At 43.2% G+C, this 18,762-nt stretch overlaps 1 protein-coding gene across 1 annotated transcript in view; it reads left to right on the top strand.

The window, feature by feature from the left end:
* The window catches only part of GOLPH3L (golgi phosphoprotein 3 like), a 55,231-nt gene extending 45,657 nt beyond the window's left edge, over positions 1-9,574 (top strand). The window contains exon 5 of the mRNA XM_003259186.3: positions 7,034-9,574. Coding sequence (XP_003259234.1) covers positions 7,034-7,461 — 428 coding nt within the window. The 3' untranslated portion in view covers positions 7,462-9,574. The remainder of the gene's footprint in view (positions 1-7,033) is intronic.
* The last annotated feature ends 9,188 nt before the right edge of the window (positions 9,575-18,762 follow it).

The following is an 18,762-nucleotide window of genomic DNA, read 5'->3' on the forward strand; positions in this document are numbered from 1 at the left end:
AGCAGATACAACAATTTGAATTTCCCCACTGTAATCTGAATCAAGGACTCCTGTATGTATTTGTACTCCTTTTAAACTTAAACTAGATCTTCCTAGAAGTAATCTTATCGTTCCCTCTGGCAAGAGTCCACAGACTCCTGTTGGGACCTTTTGCAGGGGTTCCCCAGGCAGAAGGCTCACAGCTTTTGTGCAGCATAAATCTACTGCAGCACTACCAGCTATGGCAGGGGACAGACATTGTACAGGGGTGAGGGAATGGCCTAAGCTGGAAATGCCCCGGTTTGGAACGGGCCCCAGATGGTCCGTCCCCTCATGACGTTTCCCAAATTTAAAAGGAAAAGGCTCAAATGTAGCTATAGTATTTCCCTGTTGATTTGGAGGGTGTATCCTTTTTTTTTTTTTTTTTTTTTTTTTTTTTTTTTTTTTTTTTTTTTTTGAGACGGAGTCTCGCTCTGTCGCCCAGGCTGGAGTGCAGTGGCGCGGCTCTCGGCTCACTGCAAGCTCCGCCTCCCGGGTTCACGCCATTCTCCTGCCTCAGCCTCTCCAAGTAGCTGGGACTACAGGCGCCCGCCACCACGCCCGGCTAATTTTTTGTATTTTTAGTAGAGACAGGGTTTCACCATGGTCTCGATCTCCTGACCTCGTGATCCGCCCGCCTCGGCCTCCCAAAGTGCTGGGATTACAAGCGTGAGCCACCGCGCCCGGCCTTGGAGGGTGTATCCTAACAGGGAACTGCTTGCTGATTATTTCTTCTGCTTCTTCAAATTTGTTTTTTGGTTTGTTTGTTTGTTTGGAAATGGAATGTCTCGCTCTGTCTCCCAGGCTGGAATGCAGTGGCACAATCTTGGCTCACTGCAACCTCTGCCTCCTAGGTTCAAGCACTTCTCCCTGCCTCAGCCTCCCGAGTAGCAGGGATTACAGGCTCCCACCACCACACTGGCTAATTTTTGTATTTTCAGTAGAGATAGGGTTTCCCTATATTGGCCAGGCTGGTCTTGAACTCCTGACATCAAGTGACTCACCCACCTTGGCCTCCCAAAGTGCTGGGATTACAGGCATGAGCCACCGCGCCCAGCCCCCCAGTATGTTTTTTTATTTCAGTTATTATAAGTTTTAGCTCCAAAATTTCCTTTTGTTCCCTTTCTCTATCTCTTTATTGATATTATCATTTTGTTTATACATTATTTTCCTGTCTTTATCCATATTTTTTTTTAATATTTGAGCATCTTTAAGACAGTTGTGGCTGGACGCAGTGGCTCACACCTGTAATCCCAGCACTTTGGAAGGCCAAAGCGGGTGGATCACTGGAGGTCAGGAGTTCAAGACCAGCATGGCCAACATGGTGAAACCCCGTCTGTACTGAAAATACAAAAATTAGCTGGGCATGGTGGCGGGCACCTGTAATCCCAGCTACTTGGGAAGCTGAGGCAGGAGAATCACCTGAACCTGGGAGGTGGAGGTTGCAGTGGGCCAAGATTGTACCGCTGCACTCCAGCCTGGGCGAAAGAGTGAAACTCCATCTCAAAAAAAAAAAAAAAAAAAAAATAGTTGTAGTGAGTGTGGTGGCTCGCACCTGTAATCCCAGTACTTTGGGACACTCAGGTGGGAAGATCACTTGAGTCCAGGAATTTGAGACTAGCCTGGTCAACAGTGAGACCTCATCTCTACAAAACATAAAATTAGCTGAACATGGTGGTACATGCCTATAGTCCCAGCTACTCAGGAGGCTGAGACGGGAGGATCACTTGGGCTGGGGAGGTGGTGGCTGCAGTGAGCCAAGATCACACCACTCCAGTGCAGCCTGGCAACAAAGCAAGACCCTGTCTCAAAAAAAAAAAAAAAAGTTGCTTTCAAGTCTTTCTCCAGTAAATCTAACATAGGAGGCTGAGGCAGGAGAATCACTTGAACCCGGCAGGCGGAGGTTGCAGTGAGCAAAGATCGCGCCATTGCACTCCAGCTAGGGTGACAGTGTGAGACTCTGTCTCAAAAAAAAAAAAAAAAAAAAAAAAAAAATTTATACCAAGTTTAATTCCAAGGAAACTTTACTTCTATATAACTCTATTCCCTCTCCCTCTTTTTGTGTTAATATTGCTATATGTTTCTTTTCTTTTCTTTTTTTTTTTTTTTTTTTGGGTTTTGTATTTGTTTTATTGTTGTTTTTTGTTTTTTTTTTTTAGACAAAGTTTCACTATGTTACCCAGGCTAGTCTTAGACTGCTGGGCTCAAGCAATCTGCCCACCTTGGCATCCCAAAGTTCTGGGATTACAGGCATGGGCCCACCATGCCAGTATTGTTATATGTATTACATCTCTATGTGTTACAAATTCAACAATTCGTTGTTGTAATTATTAAAGAAGAGAAGAAAGCACAAATTATACTTACAGAGTTTGTTATATTAACCTCCTTATTTACCATTTCTGGTTTTCTTCATTTCTTCCTGTGGATTCAAGTTACCATCTGTTGTCATTTTCCTTACTCCAACACAATTTTTTCCCACCCTCTTTCTTTGTGCTATTATTACATTTCTATATGTTATAACCTCATGCAAAAGTTTAAAAAGTTAAAAATTATAACTCAACAATTATATAAATATTGTTTTGTGCAATTGCTTTATAAATCAGTTGAGATGAAGTATTCAATTATACCATCTTTTCTATTACTTACATAATTACTGTTACTGTTTGTTCATGTGGATTCAAATTACTGTCTAGTGTGTCCTGCTCTCAGCCTTAACAATTTCCCTTTAGTTTTAGTATTAATATTTCTTACAAGGCAGGTCTGCTAGCAGTGAACTCTTTCAGATGTTTTTATCTAGGAATGTATTTATTTTTTCTCCTTTTTAGAAATTTTTCTTTGCCTTCATTTTTGTTTTGGTTTTTTGGGTTTTTTTTTTTTTTTTTTTTTTTTTTTTTTTTTTTTTTTTTTTGAGACAGAGTCTCACTCTGTCACCCAATCTGGAGTGCAGTGGGACGATCTCAGCTCACTGCAACCTCCACTTCCTGGGTTCAAGTGATTCTCCTGCCCCAGCCTCCTGAGTAGCTGGGACTACAGGTGCATGCCACCACACCTGCTTTGCTTTTATTTCTGAAAGATAGTTTGCCAGTTATAAGATTCTTGGCTAATAGTTTCTACCCTCACTTTGAATTAAGTCTACTCATTCTTCTGGCCTACATTTTTTCTAATGGGAAGTCAGTTATTAAGCTTACAAAGTTCCACTGTGATGTGATAAGTCATTTTTCTCTTCTGCTTTCATGATTTTCCACTTATTTTTGGTTTTCAACATTTTTACTATGATGTTGGATATGGGTCTCTTTGTGTTCATCCAACTTGGAGTTTGTTGAGCTTCTCCAATGTGTGGTTGAGTGTTTTTCATCATGTTTGGCAAGATTTTAGCCACTACTTCCTTGAGTATTTTTTCTGCCTCTTTCTCTCCTTTCCTTCTGTCTGTTTTATGTATGTTTGTCAAGTTGATGATATTTTATATTTCTGAGTCTGTTCATTTTTCTTCATTCTCTTTTCTCCTTGTTCTTCATATTACATAATTTCTTTGATCTCTAAGTTTGCTAATTCTTTATTTTGCCAGCTCAGATCTCTTGCTGGGTCCCTTGAGTGAATTTGTCATTTTGTTTGTTGTAATTTTTTTTTTTTTTGAGTTTTGCTCTGTCACCCAGGCTGGAGTGTAATGGTGTGATCTTGGCTCATTGCAACCTCCGCCTCCTGGGTTCAAGTGATTCTCCTACCTCAGCCTCCTGAGTAGCTGGAACTACAGGCACACACCACCATACCCGGCTAATTTTGGATTTTTAGTAGAGACAGGGTTTCACCATATTGGTCAGGCTGGTCTCAAACTCCTAGCTTCAAGTAATCCGCCTGCCTCAGCCTCCCAAAGTGCTGGGATTATAAACGTGAGCCACCATGCCCAGTCTGTTTGTTGTACTTTTAAACTCTAGGATTTCTAAATGGTTTTTTTTCTTTTTGTTTTTTTGAGATGGAGTCTTGGCTTTGTTACACAGGCTGGAGTGCAGTGGTGCTATCTTGGCTCATGGCAGCCTCCACCTCCCAGGTTCAAGCGATTCTCTACCTCAGCCTCCTGAGCAGCTGGGATTACAGGTGCCCACCATACCTGGCTAATTTTTGTATTTTTAGTAGAGATGGGGTTTCACCATGTTGGCCAGGCTTGTCTTGAACTCCTGGCCTCAAGTGATCCACCCACCTCAGCCTCCCAAAGTGCTGGGATTACAGGCGTGAGCCACCGGACCCGGCCTAAGTGGTTCTTTTTTATAATTTCTCTCTTTATTGATATTCTCTATATGATAAGTCATGGTTTCCCTTAGGTCTTTGAACATATTTATAAAAGCTGCTTTATAGTCTTTGTAAAGTCCAACATTTTAGCGTTCTCAAAGGCAGTTTCCATTGCCTGCTTTTTTTCTTCTGAAAGGGTCAATGGGTCACAATTTATTCTTTGTATACTTCATACTTTTTTGTCAAAAACTGGACATTTTAGATAATTGTGCAACTCTGGATACTATACTGCAGCTGTCCCCAGCCTTTCTGGCACCAGGACAGGTTTCACGGAAGACAATTTTTCCACTGGGGTGGGAGACGGGGGGATGGTTTCGGTATGATTCAAGTGCATTGCATTTTATTAGTCTCACAAGGAATATGCAACCTAGATCCCTCCTGTGGAACCTAATGCCACTGCTGATCTGATGGGAGGCAGAGCTCAACTTTACTCATCCATGGCTCACCTCCTGCTGTGCAGCCGGGTTCCTAACAGGCTACAGACCAGTACCAGTCCATGGTCCAGGGGTTGGGGACACCTGCTATACTGGTTTCTCCTTCCCACTAGAGGTTGATTGTGTTGTTTGCTTGGTAATTTGTTTCCTTAGTGACTTGCCTGCAGTAGCTCTCTGAAGTGTTTCTCTTGTAGTGTGCAGCCTCTGATGTCACTGCTCATATTTTCTTGTTTTTATCTTTTGGCCTAACTCCCTGTGTGTTGCCAGTGGGTCAGTAGAAGCCACTTATTAGTCTAGGTTGTGTGCTTAAGACCTTTTCACCAATTAAATTTTTTTATCCTTTACTGTTGGATATGTGTGTGTGATTTTGACATAGCCATCACAAATCAGGGAGTTTACATTTTGCCTCACATTCAGTGAGGAACTAGCAGCTTGGTAGTTCCCTCTCTGATTTCTTCTCAGAGAGTAAGTACATCCTTGGACAGACACCAGGGGTGCATGTGATTTTTTTAATTTTATTTTTATTTTGTGTTTTTCATTTCTTGACATGAAGTCTCGCTCTGTCACTCAGGCTGGAGTGCAGTGGTGCAATCTCAGCTGACTGAAACCTCTGCCTGCTGGGTTCAAGCGATTTTCCTGCCTAAGCCTCCAAGTAGCTGAGACTACAGGCGTGCACCACCACACCTGGCTATTATTATTATTATTATTTTTAAGCTTAGCTTCCTAGGAGTTGCCTCTGAGTTAGAGTAGCTTATTGTTCAGCCAGTGTTGGTTCAGTGGTTGTGCTTTAGCCCTTGGTGCCAGTGAAGCATCCACCCTTTTTTGATAGATCTATGTGTGGTCTGGGGAATACTCTCAAGTCAAGCTCCATGTCCTGCTCTGATTGCTCCTGAGTGGGTGCAGCCTGGTGCAAGCACACAGTCTTCCCAACCCCAAGTGTTGCTCATGATTCCAGAAGGGCTTTTCTTGGCTTTCTGTTTCTCTGGTTCTGCCTGTTAAACTTCTGGAGGCTTTGCCATTTGGGTTTGTCATACTAGTGCCATAGAGCTAGCAGCACCTTGTAATTGCTCTCCACCAAGATCTCTATGGTTTTCAACACCCTTAGGCATAGAATTCTCCACACTGTGTTTCAAATAAAGTCAGTCCTCTCAGGCAGAGCTTTGGAGCTCTTCATTCTTCAGGCCTTCCTTCCCTCCTGGGCAGAACTTCTGCACAAGGGCCCACTTCTCCTACAGTGATACCCACCTGCTGTATGAGTAGGTGCTGGGGGAAAGAGGTGTTAGCTCCTGGTCTTCTTGACTTGCCTTTTCTGTTGCAGAATCTCTAATCTATGAACAAGCTGGAATGGGAGCAATTGAAGTCTAAATATTGTCAGCCTACCAGGCCTAGGATAGGGCTTCTGCTCTACAAATAGGGTAGGAAACCTCAGTCCTCTCAGCTTCACCAGCAAATAGAACTTCTGCAATACAGAGTAGAAATCATCTGGGAGAGACTTGTGTCCTAAAGAGAATTTGAAAAATACATAAATAATTACAGTGTCACAGAGAGGTCACATAAGAACAGAAATAAGGCCAGGCGCGGTGGCTCCCGCTTGTAATCCCAGCACTTTGGGAGGCCGAGGCGGGTGGATCACGAGGTCAGGAGATCGAGACCACGGTGAAACCCCGTCTCTACTAAAAATACAAAAAAATTAGCCGGGCATGGTGGCGGGCGCCTGTAGTCCCAGCTACTCGGAGAGGCTGAGGCAGGAGAATGGCGTGAACCTGGGAGGCGGAGCTTGCAGTGAGCCGAGATTGCGCCACTGCACTCCAGCCTGGGCGACAGAGCGAGACTACGTCTCAAAAAAAAAAATAAAAAATAAAAAAAAAATAAAAATAAAAATACAAAAAATTAGCCGGGCGTGGTGGCGGGTGCCTGTAGTCCCAGCTACTTGGAGAGGCTGAGGCAGGAGAATGGCGTGAACCCGGGAGGTGGAGCTTGCAGTGAGCCGAGATCGCGCCACTGCACTCCAGCCTGGGCGACAGAGTGAGACTCCGTCTCAAAAAAAAAAAAAAAAAAACAGAAATAAAGTCTGTAAGCTCTAGCAATATGGAAGTCCTTGGTGACATTTTTTGAAGCTAGTTTAATGTAAATATGGTTGGAGTCAAAGCCAGATTATAAAGGACTAAGGATTAAATGAATGGAGGAATGAAGATTATGCTTTTAAACATTTTAGCCATTCAAGGTTCCAAACTACTACATGTTTCATTTTGCTTTTCTGTCTCTGTTCATTATGTCCTATTTCTTTTTTCTCATAGGCGAGACCTGGAACCCCTTCAAATTACAGTACCAGCTGAGAAATGTACGAGAGCGCATCGCAAAGAACCTAGTAGAGAAGGGTATTCTAACCACTGAGAAGCAGAATTTCCTGCTATTTGACATGACTACTCATCCAGTGACCAATACAACAGAGAAACAGCGACTAGTGAAAAAACTTCAAGATAGTGTACTAGAGCGGTGGGTAAATGACCCTCAGCGTATGGACAAGCGAACACTAGCACTCCTGGTGCTAGCCCACTCCTCTGATGTGCTAGAGAATGTCTTCTCCTCTCTGACAGATGACAAGTATGATGTGGCAATGAATCGAGCCAAGGACTTAGTAGAACTGGACCCTGAAGTGGAAGGGACAAAGCCTAGTGCCACAGAAATGATCTGGGCTGTGCTGGCAGCCTTCAATAAATCTTAAAGCCAGCAGGTGGATTTCTCCTTTTTTCCCCTGCTGGCTGGTGACTGTCAGAGACCCCATCACTGAGTTTTGTGTGATCAGATGTTTCCATCATTTTTGTTTCCTTTTCTTGAATCAGACTTGTGATTTGGGGAGCGCAACTTCAGGGCTTCTCCATAGACCTTGACCATTATAAGCAGACCTTATTTCTCCCTACACTTCCACCCCGTAGGTAAATAAACTGGGTGAACCCACACACACCCAATGAACATTTCTTCCATTTCGTGGTTTAGTTTCACCCAGTGTGCTTTTGGATAAGCAGAAATATCTAAATGGGATTTTGAGTTCTCCAGCTATAGAATGTGAATGAGATAAAAAGTGAAGTATTATATTTTTCTAAGTTTGTTTTCTATCTTAAATACATGTTTTCACAGCCTTTGTCTCTCAGACTCTGCTAAATAATGTAGCTTATTGAAATAACTGTCGCTGAATAAGGAGCAATGAGAAACAAAACTAATTTTTGGAGCAGATGGTCTCTGGAATTGCATATCCTGCTAGTGATTTTCTCATCTTTCCTTTTCTAACCTAATGAGAATGTCCCAGATTCAATTACCTGGATCTCAAAGTCCTAGAGCCAGAAATATATTCTCTCATCCCTGTTAGCATTCTCTTGCTCCCTCATTCACTAGGGTAAAAGTCTAAATTAAGAAAAGAAAAGTCTCTCTCAACACCTCGTTCATGCAATCAGCATTAGAATTTGTAAGGAAGGAAGGGAGGTGGCATGAAAATTTCCATTCTTGGGGTATATGACTGTCCTGTTTCCCCCAGGCCACTTTTTTTTTGAGACAGGGTCTTGCTCTTGCCTAGGCAGGAGTACAGTGGTGCAATCACAGCTGACTGCAGCCTTGACCTCCAGGGCTCAAGGATCCTCCTGCCTCAGTCTCCCAACTAAGTGGGACTACAGGCACGTGCCGCCATACTCAGCTTTTTTTTTTTTTTCTTTTTTAGAGAGACAGAGTCTCGCTTTGTTGCCCAGGCTGGTCTTGAATTCCTGGGCTCAAGCAATTCTTCCACTTCAGCCTCCCAAAGTCAAAGTGCTGAGATTACTGGCATAAGCCACTGCACCCACGCCTCCAGACTACTTTAAATGTCTCTGCTCTGACTGAATTGAAGGAATTGTAAGTTTCAGTTGCTGAATATATCAGTATATCCGAACTCCAGATCTTTTTCTTTCCTATTTTTGGCTTCCTACATAAATTAATAAAGTCTGTCTATATTTAAGAGTTATGGGAGTAGTTTTGTCTATATTTAAGCCATAGATGTGCTCCTAGTCATTAGTCTTATTTCAGTAAAACCATCTTTCTGGCCAAATCTCTAACATGTTTTTTACTTCAGTAGTGAGGGCAATAAAAAGCTTTATTAAGAAAGATCCTATTTAAAGGGCTAATTTGGTATTGAAAGCATGCTGAAATTGAAAGCATATCGAAAGTCCAGTATTTGAGGATATAAAGAGGACGGGCACTGAGCTGTGCTGATGTAAAGCATTTATTATACTTTAATGGGATAGTGCTTCTTGACCATTATAGAACAACAAACTGTCAAAGGGCTAATACAGATGACCCAGACCTGACATTAAATCCTCTTGATTAGAAATAATTAAATGAATTACTTACTCATTTCTCTCCTCTGCCAAATCTACTTAGCCCCACAAAAATTCCCCAGCTCAGTTAACATTTTTTTGTTTTTCAGTTTAGGTATCTCTTAGGTAAATAGAGATATAAATTGTAGTAGGAAACAAACTCTAAATGTGAGGCTGAATACAGATTCAGTCTGGCTCTCTAATAGGACAAAAGCCAGTCCATGTGTTGTCTCTACCTGAGTTAGCTTTTTCTTTTCTTTGAACAATTCGGCATGAATTGAAACCAGGTTTTCCTGTGGAAAGTTGTAGCTTGATTGGGGGATAGAAGTTGAATTGAGTTCTTTCTTGCAACTCTTAGTGTTTATTTTTATATTATATCTCAATAAGACGAGGATATCTTCAGTTTGAATCTGCCTAACGTTCACTGCCAAACTCCTTCTCATTTAATGCTTATGGCCTTCACATTTCTGTATAATAAAGATCAATTATCAGCTCTCTGGTCTCTCTGTGCACAATTTTATAACTTAATTTGTTTTAATTGGAAATAAGGACTTTCTATACAAGGCTAGTAATGCCTCCCCCTTTACACTAGCATACCAGCCTGTTTTATCCTATGTAGAAAATGAAGGATACAAAAACAATTGTCACATGCATAGCCTGAGGGGCAGGACACATCAAGGCTGACCACATGAACACCAGCTAATACTCTAAAGCCTAAATAGTGTCTCCATCTCAATCAAAATAAATTAACCAATTATACCATTATTACCATGAAGAGAATGAATATGATCTGTCCTACTAATATCTACCTGCAAATGACACCTGAATTTAGGAGCTGAAAGTCTTAAGTTCCAAATGTAGGTGACATGCCTGACCATAACAGAGTTAACGTGTAAAAATGTAAGTGGGCTTATAATTGGCTTATTGTTCTCCCTTTCTTTATCTATAGCACAAGGGACAATAATACATTTGTTTACTAGGATTGTTTATACTTTTCTTTTTTTTTTTTTTTTTTTTTTTTTTTTTTTTTTTTTTTTTTTGAGACGGAGTCTCGCTCTGTCGCCCAGGCTGGAGTGCAGTGGCGCAGTCTCGGCTCACTGCAAGCTCCGCCTTCCGGGTTCCGCCATTCTCCTGCTCAGCCTCCGAGTAGCTGGACCACAGGCCCGCCACCCGGCTAAGTTTTTTATTTTTCATAGATGGGTTTCACCGTGGTCTCGATCTCCTGACCTCTGATCCGCCTCGCCCCAGAGTGCTGGATTACAAGCGTGGCCACCGCCGCTGTTTTACTTTTTATTTTTTTTTTTTTTTTTTTTTATTTTTTATTTTTTGAGACGGAGTCTCGCTCTGTCGCCCAGGCTGGAGTGCAGTGGCGCCATCTCGGCTCACTGCAAGCTCTGCCTCCCGGGTTCACGCCATTCTCCTGTCTCAGCCTCTCCGAGTAGCTGGGACTACAGGCGCCCACCACCACGCCCGGCTAATTTTTTGTATTTTTAGTAGAGACGGGGTTTCACCGTGGTTTCGATCTCCTGACCTCGTGATCCGCCCGCCTCGGCCTCCCAAAGTGCTGGGATTACAAGCGTGAGCCACCGCGCCCGGCCTCTAATATTTTTATTTAAGACAAAGTGCTGTTTCAATAAGTCATGCTTTATACAATGTTTCTCAAAGTATACTGCAAAGACCATTGTACCAAAATGTGTGTGTGAGATAGGAGGGTACCTTGCTAAAGTGCAGATCCTAGTAAATCAGTCTCTGGAGTTAGGAGGAAGCTGCATTTTAAAGAAATTCTCAGCCAGGCGCGATGGCTCATGCCTGTAATCCCAGCACTTTGCTAGGCTGAGGCGGGCAAATCATCTGAGGTCAGGAGTTCAAGACCAGACTGGCCAACATGGTGAAACCCCATCTCTACTAAAAATACAAATTCGTTGGGCATAGTGGCACACTCCTGTAATCCCAGCTACTCGGGAGGCTGAGGCAGGAGAATTGCTTGAATCTGGGAGGTGGAGGTTGCAGTGAGCCAAGATCGTGCCTCTACACTCCAGCCTGGGTGATAGAGCGAGACTCTGTCTCAAAAAAAAAAGAAACTCTCTAAAAGCTTGCGTGTTAAAATTTGAGAACGCCACTCTATATCTTATTGTCTATAATTCATTCATCAAAAAAATATTGAGTACTTACAAATTGATGAGCACTTGCTAGGCACTGACAATAAAACATTGCATAGGGCACCATTCTAGCTCCCAAGAATGCACATTTATGTGGGCAAATAATATAATTTGTGACAAATGATCAAATAGAAGTATAAACATAATATTTAGAAGCACAAACAAATAGTATTCTCCCTAGGAATGTTAGGGAAGACTTTGAGGTGTTGTATTTCTTTATTATGGTTATCATATATTGAGCACTTTTGTTGTGAGGTAAGTACTACGCTAACTGCTTTGTATATTATTTATTACAACACTAAAAAAAAAAACCTCTACAATGTTCTTTTAAAGAAAACTCAGGTGGCTGGGTGTGGTGGCTCATGCCTGTATTCCCAGCACTTTGGGAGGCCGAGGCGGCTGGATCACCTGAGGTCAGGAGTTTGAGACCAGCCTGGCCAACATGGTGAAATCCCATCTCTATTTAAAATACAAAAATTAGCCTGGTGTAGCTGGGCGCGGTGGCTCACACCTGTAATCCCGGCACTTTGGGAGGCCGAGGCGGGTGGATCACGAAGTCAGGAGATTGAGACCACGGTGAAATCCCGTCTCTACTAAAAATACAAAAAATTAGCCGGGCGCGGTGGCGGGCGCCTGTAGTCCCAGCTACTCCGGAGGCTGAGGCAGGAGAATGGCGTGAACCCGGGAGGGGGAGCTTGCAGTGAGCCGAGACTGCGCCACTGCACTCCACCCTGGGCGACAGAGCGAGACTCCGTCTCAAAAAAAAAAAAATTAGCCTGGCGTGGCGGCACATGCCTGTAGTCCCAACTACTTGGGAGGCTGAGGCAGGAGAATCGCTGGAACCTGGGAGGTGGAGGCTGTAGTGAGTCAAGATCGTGTCACTGTACTCCAGTCTGGGTGACAGAGCAAGACTGTGTCTCAAAAAACAAAAACAAAAACAAAAAAACTCCAGCAATGAGGCTTGCCTGAGGACATAGTGCAGAGCTTCAGTTCAAACACCTACTTTTTGATCACTACCCTTTCTTGCCTTAATTTGAACTAAATCTCAAAGGATCGGCTGGGCCAAGGTGGCTTATGCCTGTAGTCCCAGCACTTTAGGAGGCCAAGGTGGGAGGATCACTGGAGTCCAGGAGTTCAAGACCAGCCTGGGCCATAGCAAGACCTTGTCTCTATTTTTAAAAAACTTTTTAAAAAGTCTCAAAGGATCTTTTCAGGCTAAGAGGGAAGAGCCAACACAGAGGAAATAATATGTACAAAATAATTGGTGATGTGCTAGAATTTCATGAATGCATGTAGTTTTCACATATTTCCAGAAAAAAAATTTTTTTGAGATGGAGTTTCACTCTTGTTGCCCAGGCTGGAGTGCAATGGCACGATCTCGGCTCACTGCAACCTCCGCCTCCCATGTTCAAGTGATTTTCTTGCCTCAGCCTATTTAGTAGCTGGGATTACAGGCACCCACCACCACGCCTGGCTGATTTCTTATATTTTTAGTAGAGACAGGGTTTCACAATGTTGGCCAGACTAGTCTCAAACTCCTGACCTCAGGTGATCCACCCGCCTCGGCCTCTCAAAGTGCTGGGATTACAGGCATGAGCCACCGCGCTCGGCCCAGAAAATAAGAAAATATATTCAAGTTGTAAACTAAACAAAGGATTTTGAAACTGGCAGCTCTTTTTTTAGAGATGGGGTCTCACTTTGTTGCCAAGGCTGGAGTGTAGTGGCTATTCACAAGTGCTATCATAGCCCAATAATGCCTCAAACTCCTGGCCTCAAGGGATCCTCCCGCCTCACTCTCTCCAGTAGCTGGGATTACAGGCACGTGCACCACGACAAGCTAAATTTTTTTTGTTGTTTGTTTACCTTTACTTATTCCTTTCACATTGCTTTTCTTTACATAGATACTGAGTTTCCAGCCAGGCGCAGTGGCTCACACCTGTAATCCTAGCACTTTGGGAGCCCGAACAGGCAGATTGCTTAAGGTCAGGGGTTCGAGACCAGCCTGGCCAACCCGGCGAAACCCCATCTCTACTAAAAATACAAAAATTAGACGGGTGTGGTGGCAGTCAACTATAATCCCAGCTACTGGGGAGGCTGAAGCAGGGGAATTGCTTGAACCTGGGGGGCAGAGGTTGCAGTGAGCCAAGATCGTGCCACTTAATTCCAGCCTGGGTGAAAGAACAAAACTCAAAAAAGAAAAAAAATAGAAGAACTGAGTTTCCTACTTATCATTTTCCCTCTCTCAATAACATTTCTTACAGAGCAAGTCAGCTGGACATGAATTCCCTCAGTTTTTGTCTAAGAAAGTCTTTATTTATCCTTGATTTTTGAAGGATAATTTAACTGGAAATAGAATTTTAGATTGGGCTGGGTACAATAGCTCACACCTGTAATCTCAGCGCTTTGGGAGGCCAAGGCAGGAGGATCACTTGAGACCAGGAGTTTATGACCAGCCTGGGCAACATAGGCAGAGCCCCAGCTCTACAACAACCACAGAAATAATTCTAGGTTGGTGGGTTGTTTTTGTCTTTCAACACTTTATATATTCCACTGTCTTGCATGTATGCATGCATGCTTTCTGACATTAAATTACAACAAAACTAAAACTTAATTTAGATTCTAACAGATAAAATTTTTCTTCCTTTTTGCCACACAGCTAAAATGCCCATAAGTGTATATTCATATGATTTCTTAAAATGTTTTACTCTCCCTAAAGAATAAAAATAATCACTTTAATGCTGAAATGTTAGGTAACACTGCTTTTTTGATATTTTTCTATTATCTGTTACATGTGTGTATGTACTCTTTGTTTCTGTGTCCACAATTCTCAAAGCCTTGGTCTGTCTTATTTTTCTCCTCAGTGAGTTCCAAGTTATCTAGGTAATTTGGAAAGAGACAAACCAAACATGCTTTTTTTGTTGTTTTGTAGAGGCGGGGGGGTCTCCCTATGTGCCCAGCCTGGTCTCAAACTCCTGGGCTCAAGGGATCCTCCTGTCTCGGCCTCCCGAAGTGCTAGGATTATAGGCATGCGCCACCATGCCCAGCTGCAAAGTGACTTTTTATTGATAATCGAGGGAGCCATCTCTCCCAGAAAGCAGTAAAATTTTATCAAATGCAAGTCAAAGCAGAGTCACTTCCTGGCAGAAATCTCCGTTTTCTAGCAGCCCAGCTCGCTTACCGTGTCAGTTTTCCTTTGCATTCCAAATTGTAAAAAAGTAAGTTGAACCAGAGGGGAAAAACTAAATATTCGCTAAGAGCTCTGAAGACAACATCTTTTGTGTAGAATTTTTCCCCAGAATATAAATAATCTGGCTACCATTTTGTTTTTCTTAATCTAATTCAACCTCCCAAAGTATGATAGTAGATTTATCTGAATTTACTTCAGAAGCTTACCTGGGAATCTAGGGCCTTCTACTCTTTCAGAAGGGCTTCTCGACTGAATCCATGTTTCTGCCACAAGAAGAAAATCAGTCCAATAAATGTAAATCATTTTCCTGATTTAATGAGAAAAATTTTAAGCCTAAATTTTTCTTGTATTTCAGAGATACTGAAATGTTTCCTCCTTATCTGAAAGTGAGACTTCTTCAAAGATTTATGGATATTTAAACCCATAAAATACCTCAAAATATTTGTAGGTTAGCCTTAATAATAATAATAATAATAATTCTTTTCCCCCTAGTTCTATCACCTCATTTTCATGTGCGTCCGTGTGAAGAGACCACCAAACAGGCTTTGTGTGAGCAACATGGCTGTTTATTTCACCTGGGTGCAGGCAGGCTGAGTCCGGAAAAGAGAGTCAGCCAAGGGAGATAAGGGTGGGGCCGTTTTATAGGATTTGGGTAGATAAAGGAAAATTACAGTCAAAGGGGAATTGTTCTCTGGCAGGCAGAGTGGGGGTCACAAGGTGCTCAGTAGGGGAGCTTTCTGAGACAGGATGAGCCAGGAAAAGGAATTTCACAAGACAATGTCATCAGTTAAGGCGGGAACAAGCCATTTTCACTTCTTTTGTGGTGGAATGTCATCAGTTAAGGCAGGAACCAGCCACCTGGATGTGTACATGCAGGTCACAGGGGATGTGATGGCTTAGCTTGGGCTCAGAGGCCTGACACTCACCTTCTCTTGAACCCCCAAGTAGAGGCCAAAAAGTCTTGAATAAGTTAGATTAAACGGATTTATTTTAATCCAAAGTAGATATTTTTTCTTTTGGGGAGTAGGGAAGAAATGGGTCTAATTGAGGAGGGGAAGGCTGGAGAAGTGTAAAGATAACAGAATAGCCAAATGGATTCTCAGGAACATTATGAATATTTAAAAGGCTCAACATTCAATCTGAGAAAGCTAATTGAAGAAAATACTGAACAAATTTTCTTTTTGTCTTTAAGACAGAATCTCTGTCACCCAGGCTGGAGTGCAGTGACACCATCTTGGCTCACTGCAACATCCACCTCCCAGGTTCCAGCCATTCTCCTGCCATGTTGGCCAGGCTGGAGGCTTCAAGTGATCCACCCGCCTGGGCCTCCCAAAATACTGGGATGAGGCGTGAGCCACAGCATCTGGCCAAAAAATACTTTTCAAATGCTCAAAAATAAAAAACTTTTTTTTTTTTTTTTTTTTTTTTTGAGATGGAGTCTCACTCAGTCGCCCAGGCTGGAGTGCAATGGCACGATCTCGACTCTGCAACCTCCGCCTCCCAGGTTCAAGTGATTCTCCTGCCTCAGCCTCCTGAGTAGCTGGGATTATAGGCCTGCCCCACCACACCCAGCTAATTTCTTTTTTTTTTTCCTGAGATGGAGTTTTGCTCTTGTTGCCCAGGCAGGAGTGCAATGGCGTGATCTTGGGTCACCGCAACCTCTGTCTCCCAGGTTCAAGCAATTCTGGTGCCTCAGCCTCCCAAGTAGCTGGGATTACAGGCATATGCCACCATGCCTGGCTAATTTTTTTTGTATTTTTAGTAGAGACGGGGTTTCTCCGTGTTGGTCAGAATGGTCTCGAACTCCTAACCTCAGGTGATCCACCCACATAGGCCTCCCAAAGTGCTGGGATTACAGGCATGAGCCACTGCGCCCGGCCTAATTTTTTTTGTTTTTTGTTTGTTTGTTTGTTTGTTTGTTTTTTGAGATGGAGTCTCGCTCTGTCGCCCAGGCTGGAGTGCAGTGGCGCAATCTCGGCTCACTGCAAGCTCCGCCTCCCGGGTTCACGCCATTCTCCTGCCTCAGCCTCCCGAGTAGCTGGGACTATAGGCGCCCGCCACCATGCCCAGCTAATTTTTTGTATTTTTAGTAGAGATGGGGTTTCACCTTATTACCCAGAATGGTCTTGATCTCCTGACCTAGTGATCCACCTGCCTCGGTCTCCCAAAGTGCTGGGATTACAGGCGTGAGCCACCGTGCCTGGCAACTAATTTTGTAATTTTAGGAGAGTTGAGGTTTCACCATGTTGGCCAGGCTGCTTGATCCCAACCCACCTCTGCCTCCCAAAGTGCTGGAATTACAGGTGTGAGCCACAGCACCCGGCCAAGTAATACTATTTTAAATAAGGTGGCTAGCTGGGAATGGTGGCTCACTCCTGTAATCCAAGCACTTTGAGAGGCCGAGGTGGGAGGACTGCTTGAGGCGAAGAGTTTAAGACCAGCCTAGGGAACATAGTGAGACCCTGTGTCTATTTTTAAAAAATGAATAATGAACATATACAGCCAGCACCCAAATCAAGAAACAGATCATTACCAGCACCCTAGAATCCCCCCTCATACCTTTTCCCAGTTGCTATTTTCTCCCTTAAAGGTAACCACAATCTTGACTTGTAATACCATAGATTGATTTTGCTTTTGAGGTTTATACAAATGAAATTATGAAATATGTATATTTTGTGACCATGAATTAACTATTTTACTTTTTTTGAAGATTTGATTGACCTAGTTTGGGGCAACTATAAATAGAACTACTATGAACACGTGTTTTGGTATAACATAAGAATGCATTTCTGCCGGGCGCAGTGGCTCACGCCTGTAATCCCAGCACTTTGGGAGGCTGAGGCGGGCGGATCACGAGGTCGGGAGATCGAGACCACGGTGGAACCCCGTTTCTACTAAAAATACAAAAAATTAGCCGGGCGTGGTGGCGGGCGCCTGTAGTCCCAGCTACTTGGAAAGGCTGAGCCAGGAGAATGGCGGGAACCCGGGAGGCGGAGCTTGCAGTGAGCCAAGATCGCACCACTGCACTCCAGCCTGGGTGACAGAGCAAGACTCCGTCTCAAAAAAAAAAAAAAAAAAAGAATGCATTTCTTTTTTAATTTTTTTTTTTTGAGACAGAGTTTTGCTCTTATTGCCCAGGCTGGAGTGCCATGGCGCGATCTTAGCTCACCGCAACCTCCACCTCCCAGGTTCCAGTGATTCTCCTGCCTCAGCCTCCCGAGTAGCTGGGATTACAGGCGCCCGCCACCACGCCCGGCTAATTTTGTAGTTTTAGTAGAGACAGGGTTTCTCCGTGTTGGTCAGGCTGGTCTCGAACTCCCGACCCCAGGTGATCCGCTCGCCTCAGCCTCCCAAAGTGCTGGGATTACAGATGCGAGCCACCATGCCTGGCCTTTTTTTTAATTTTTGTGGATACACAGTAGGTGTATATATTTATGAGTTACATGAGATGTTTGATATAGGCATGCAATGTGTAATAATTACATCAGGGTAAATACAGTATTCATCACCTCAAACATCTATCCTTTATGTTTCAAACAATCCAATTATACTCTTAGTTTGTTTGTTTACTTGTTTGTTTGAGGTGGAGTTTCACTCTTGTTGCCCAGGCTGGAGTGCAATGATGCAATCTTGGCTTACTGCAACATCTGCCTCCCAGGTTCAAGCGATTCCCGCACTCAGCATCCTGAGTAGCTAGGATTACAGGCACCTGCCACCATGCCTGGCTAGTTTTTGTATTTTTAATAGAGACAGGGTTTCACCGTGTTGGTCAGGCTGGTCTCCAACTCCTGACCTTAGGCAATCCACCCGCCTCGGCCTCCCAAAGTGTTGGGATTACAGGCATGAGCCATCGCACCTGGCCTCTCTTTTAGTTATTTTTTAACGAACATTATTTTTTACTATAGTCACCCTGTTGTGATAGCAAATACTAGATCTTACTTTTCTTTCCATTTTTTGTGTACCCATTAACCATCCCCTCTTTACCCACACCGCAAAGAATGCATTTCAATCGGGTATATATACCTAGGAGAGGAATTGCAAGGTCATGGGTTTGGATTATGTACAGCTTTAGTATATATTGCCACCAGCTTTCCAAAGTATGTTGTACCAATTTATACCCCAACCAGCCATACTGCAGTCTTTGGAACTCTCAGGTCATATATTTAGGAGCATGTGATTGTGCTGAGCAGAAGTCTGGATAAATAAAAGCCACTGTTAATTCCTGTGACCTTGCTTTAATTTTATAGAAACCAAGCTGCACTGGTTGGTTTCAGGGGACCTATGTACATCTTAAAATATGTATAATATTGCATGTATGTATTTGTGCTTAAGCACAT

This window comes from Nomascus leucogenys, chromosome 12 (genome assembly GCF_006542625.1).
Source record: "Nomascus leucogenys isolate Asia chromosome 12, Asia_NLE_v1, whole genome shotgun sequence".
Taxonomy (NCBI): Eukaryota; Metazoa; Chordata; class Mammalia; order Primates; family Hylobatidae; genus Nomascus; species Nomascus leucogenys.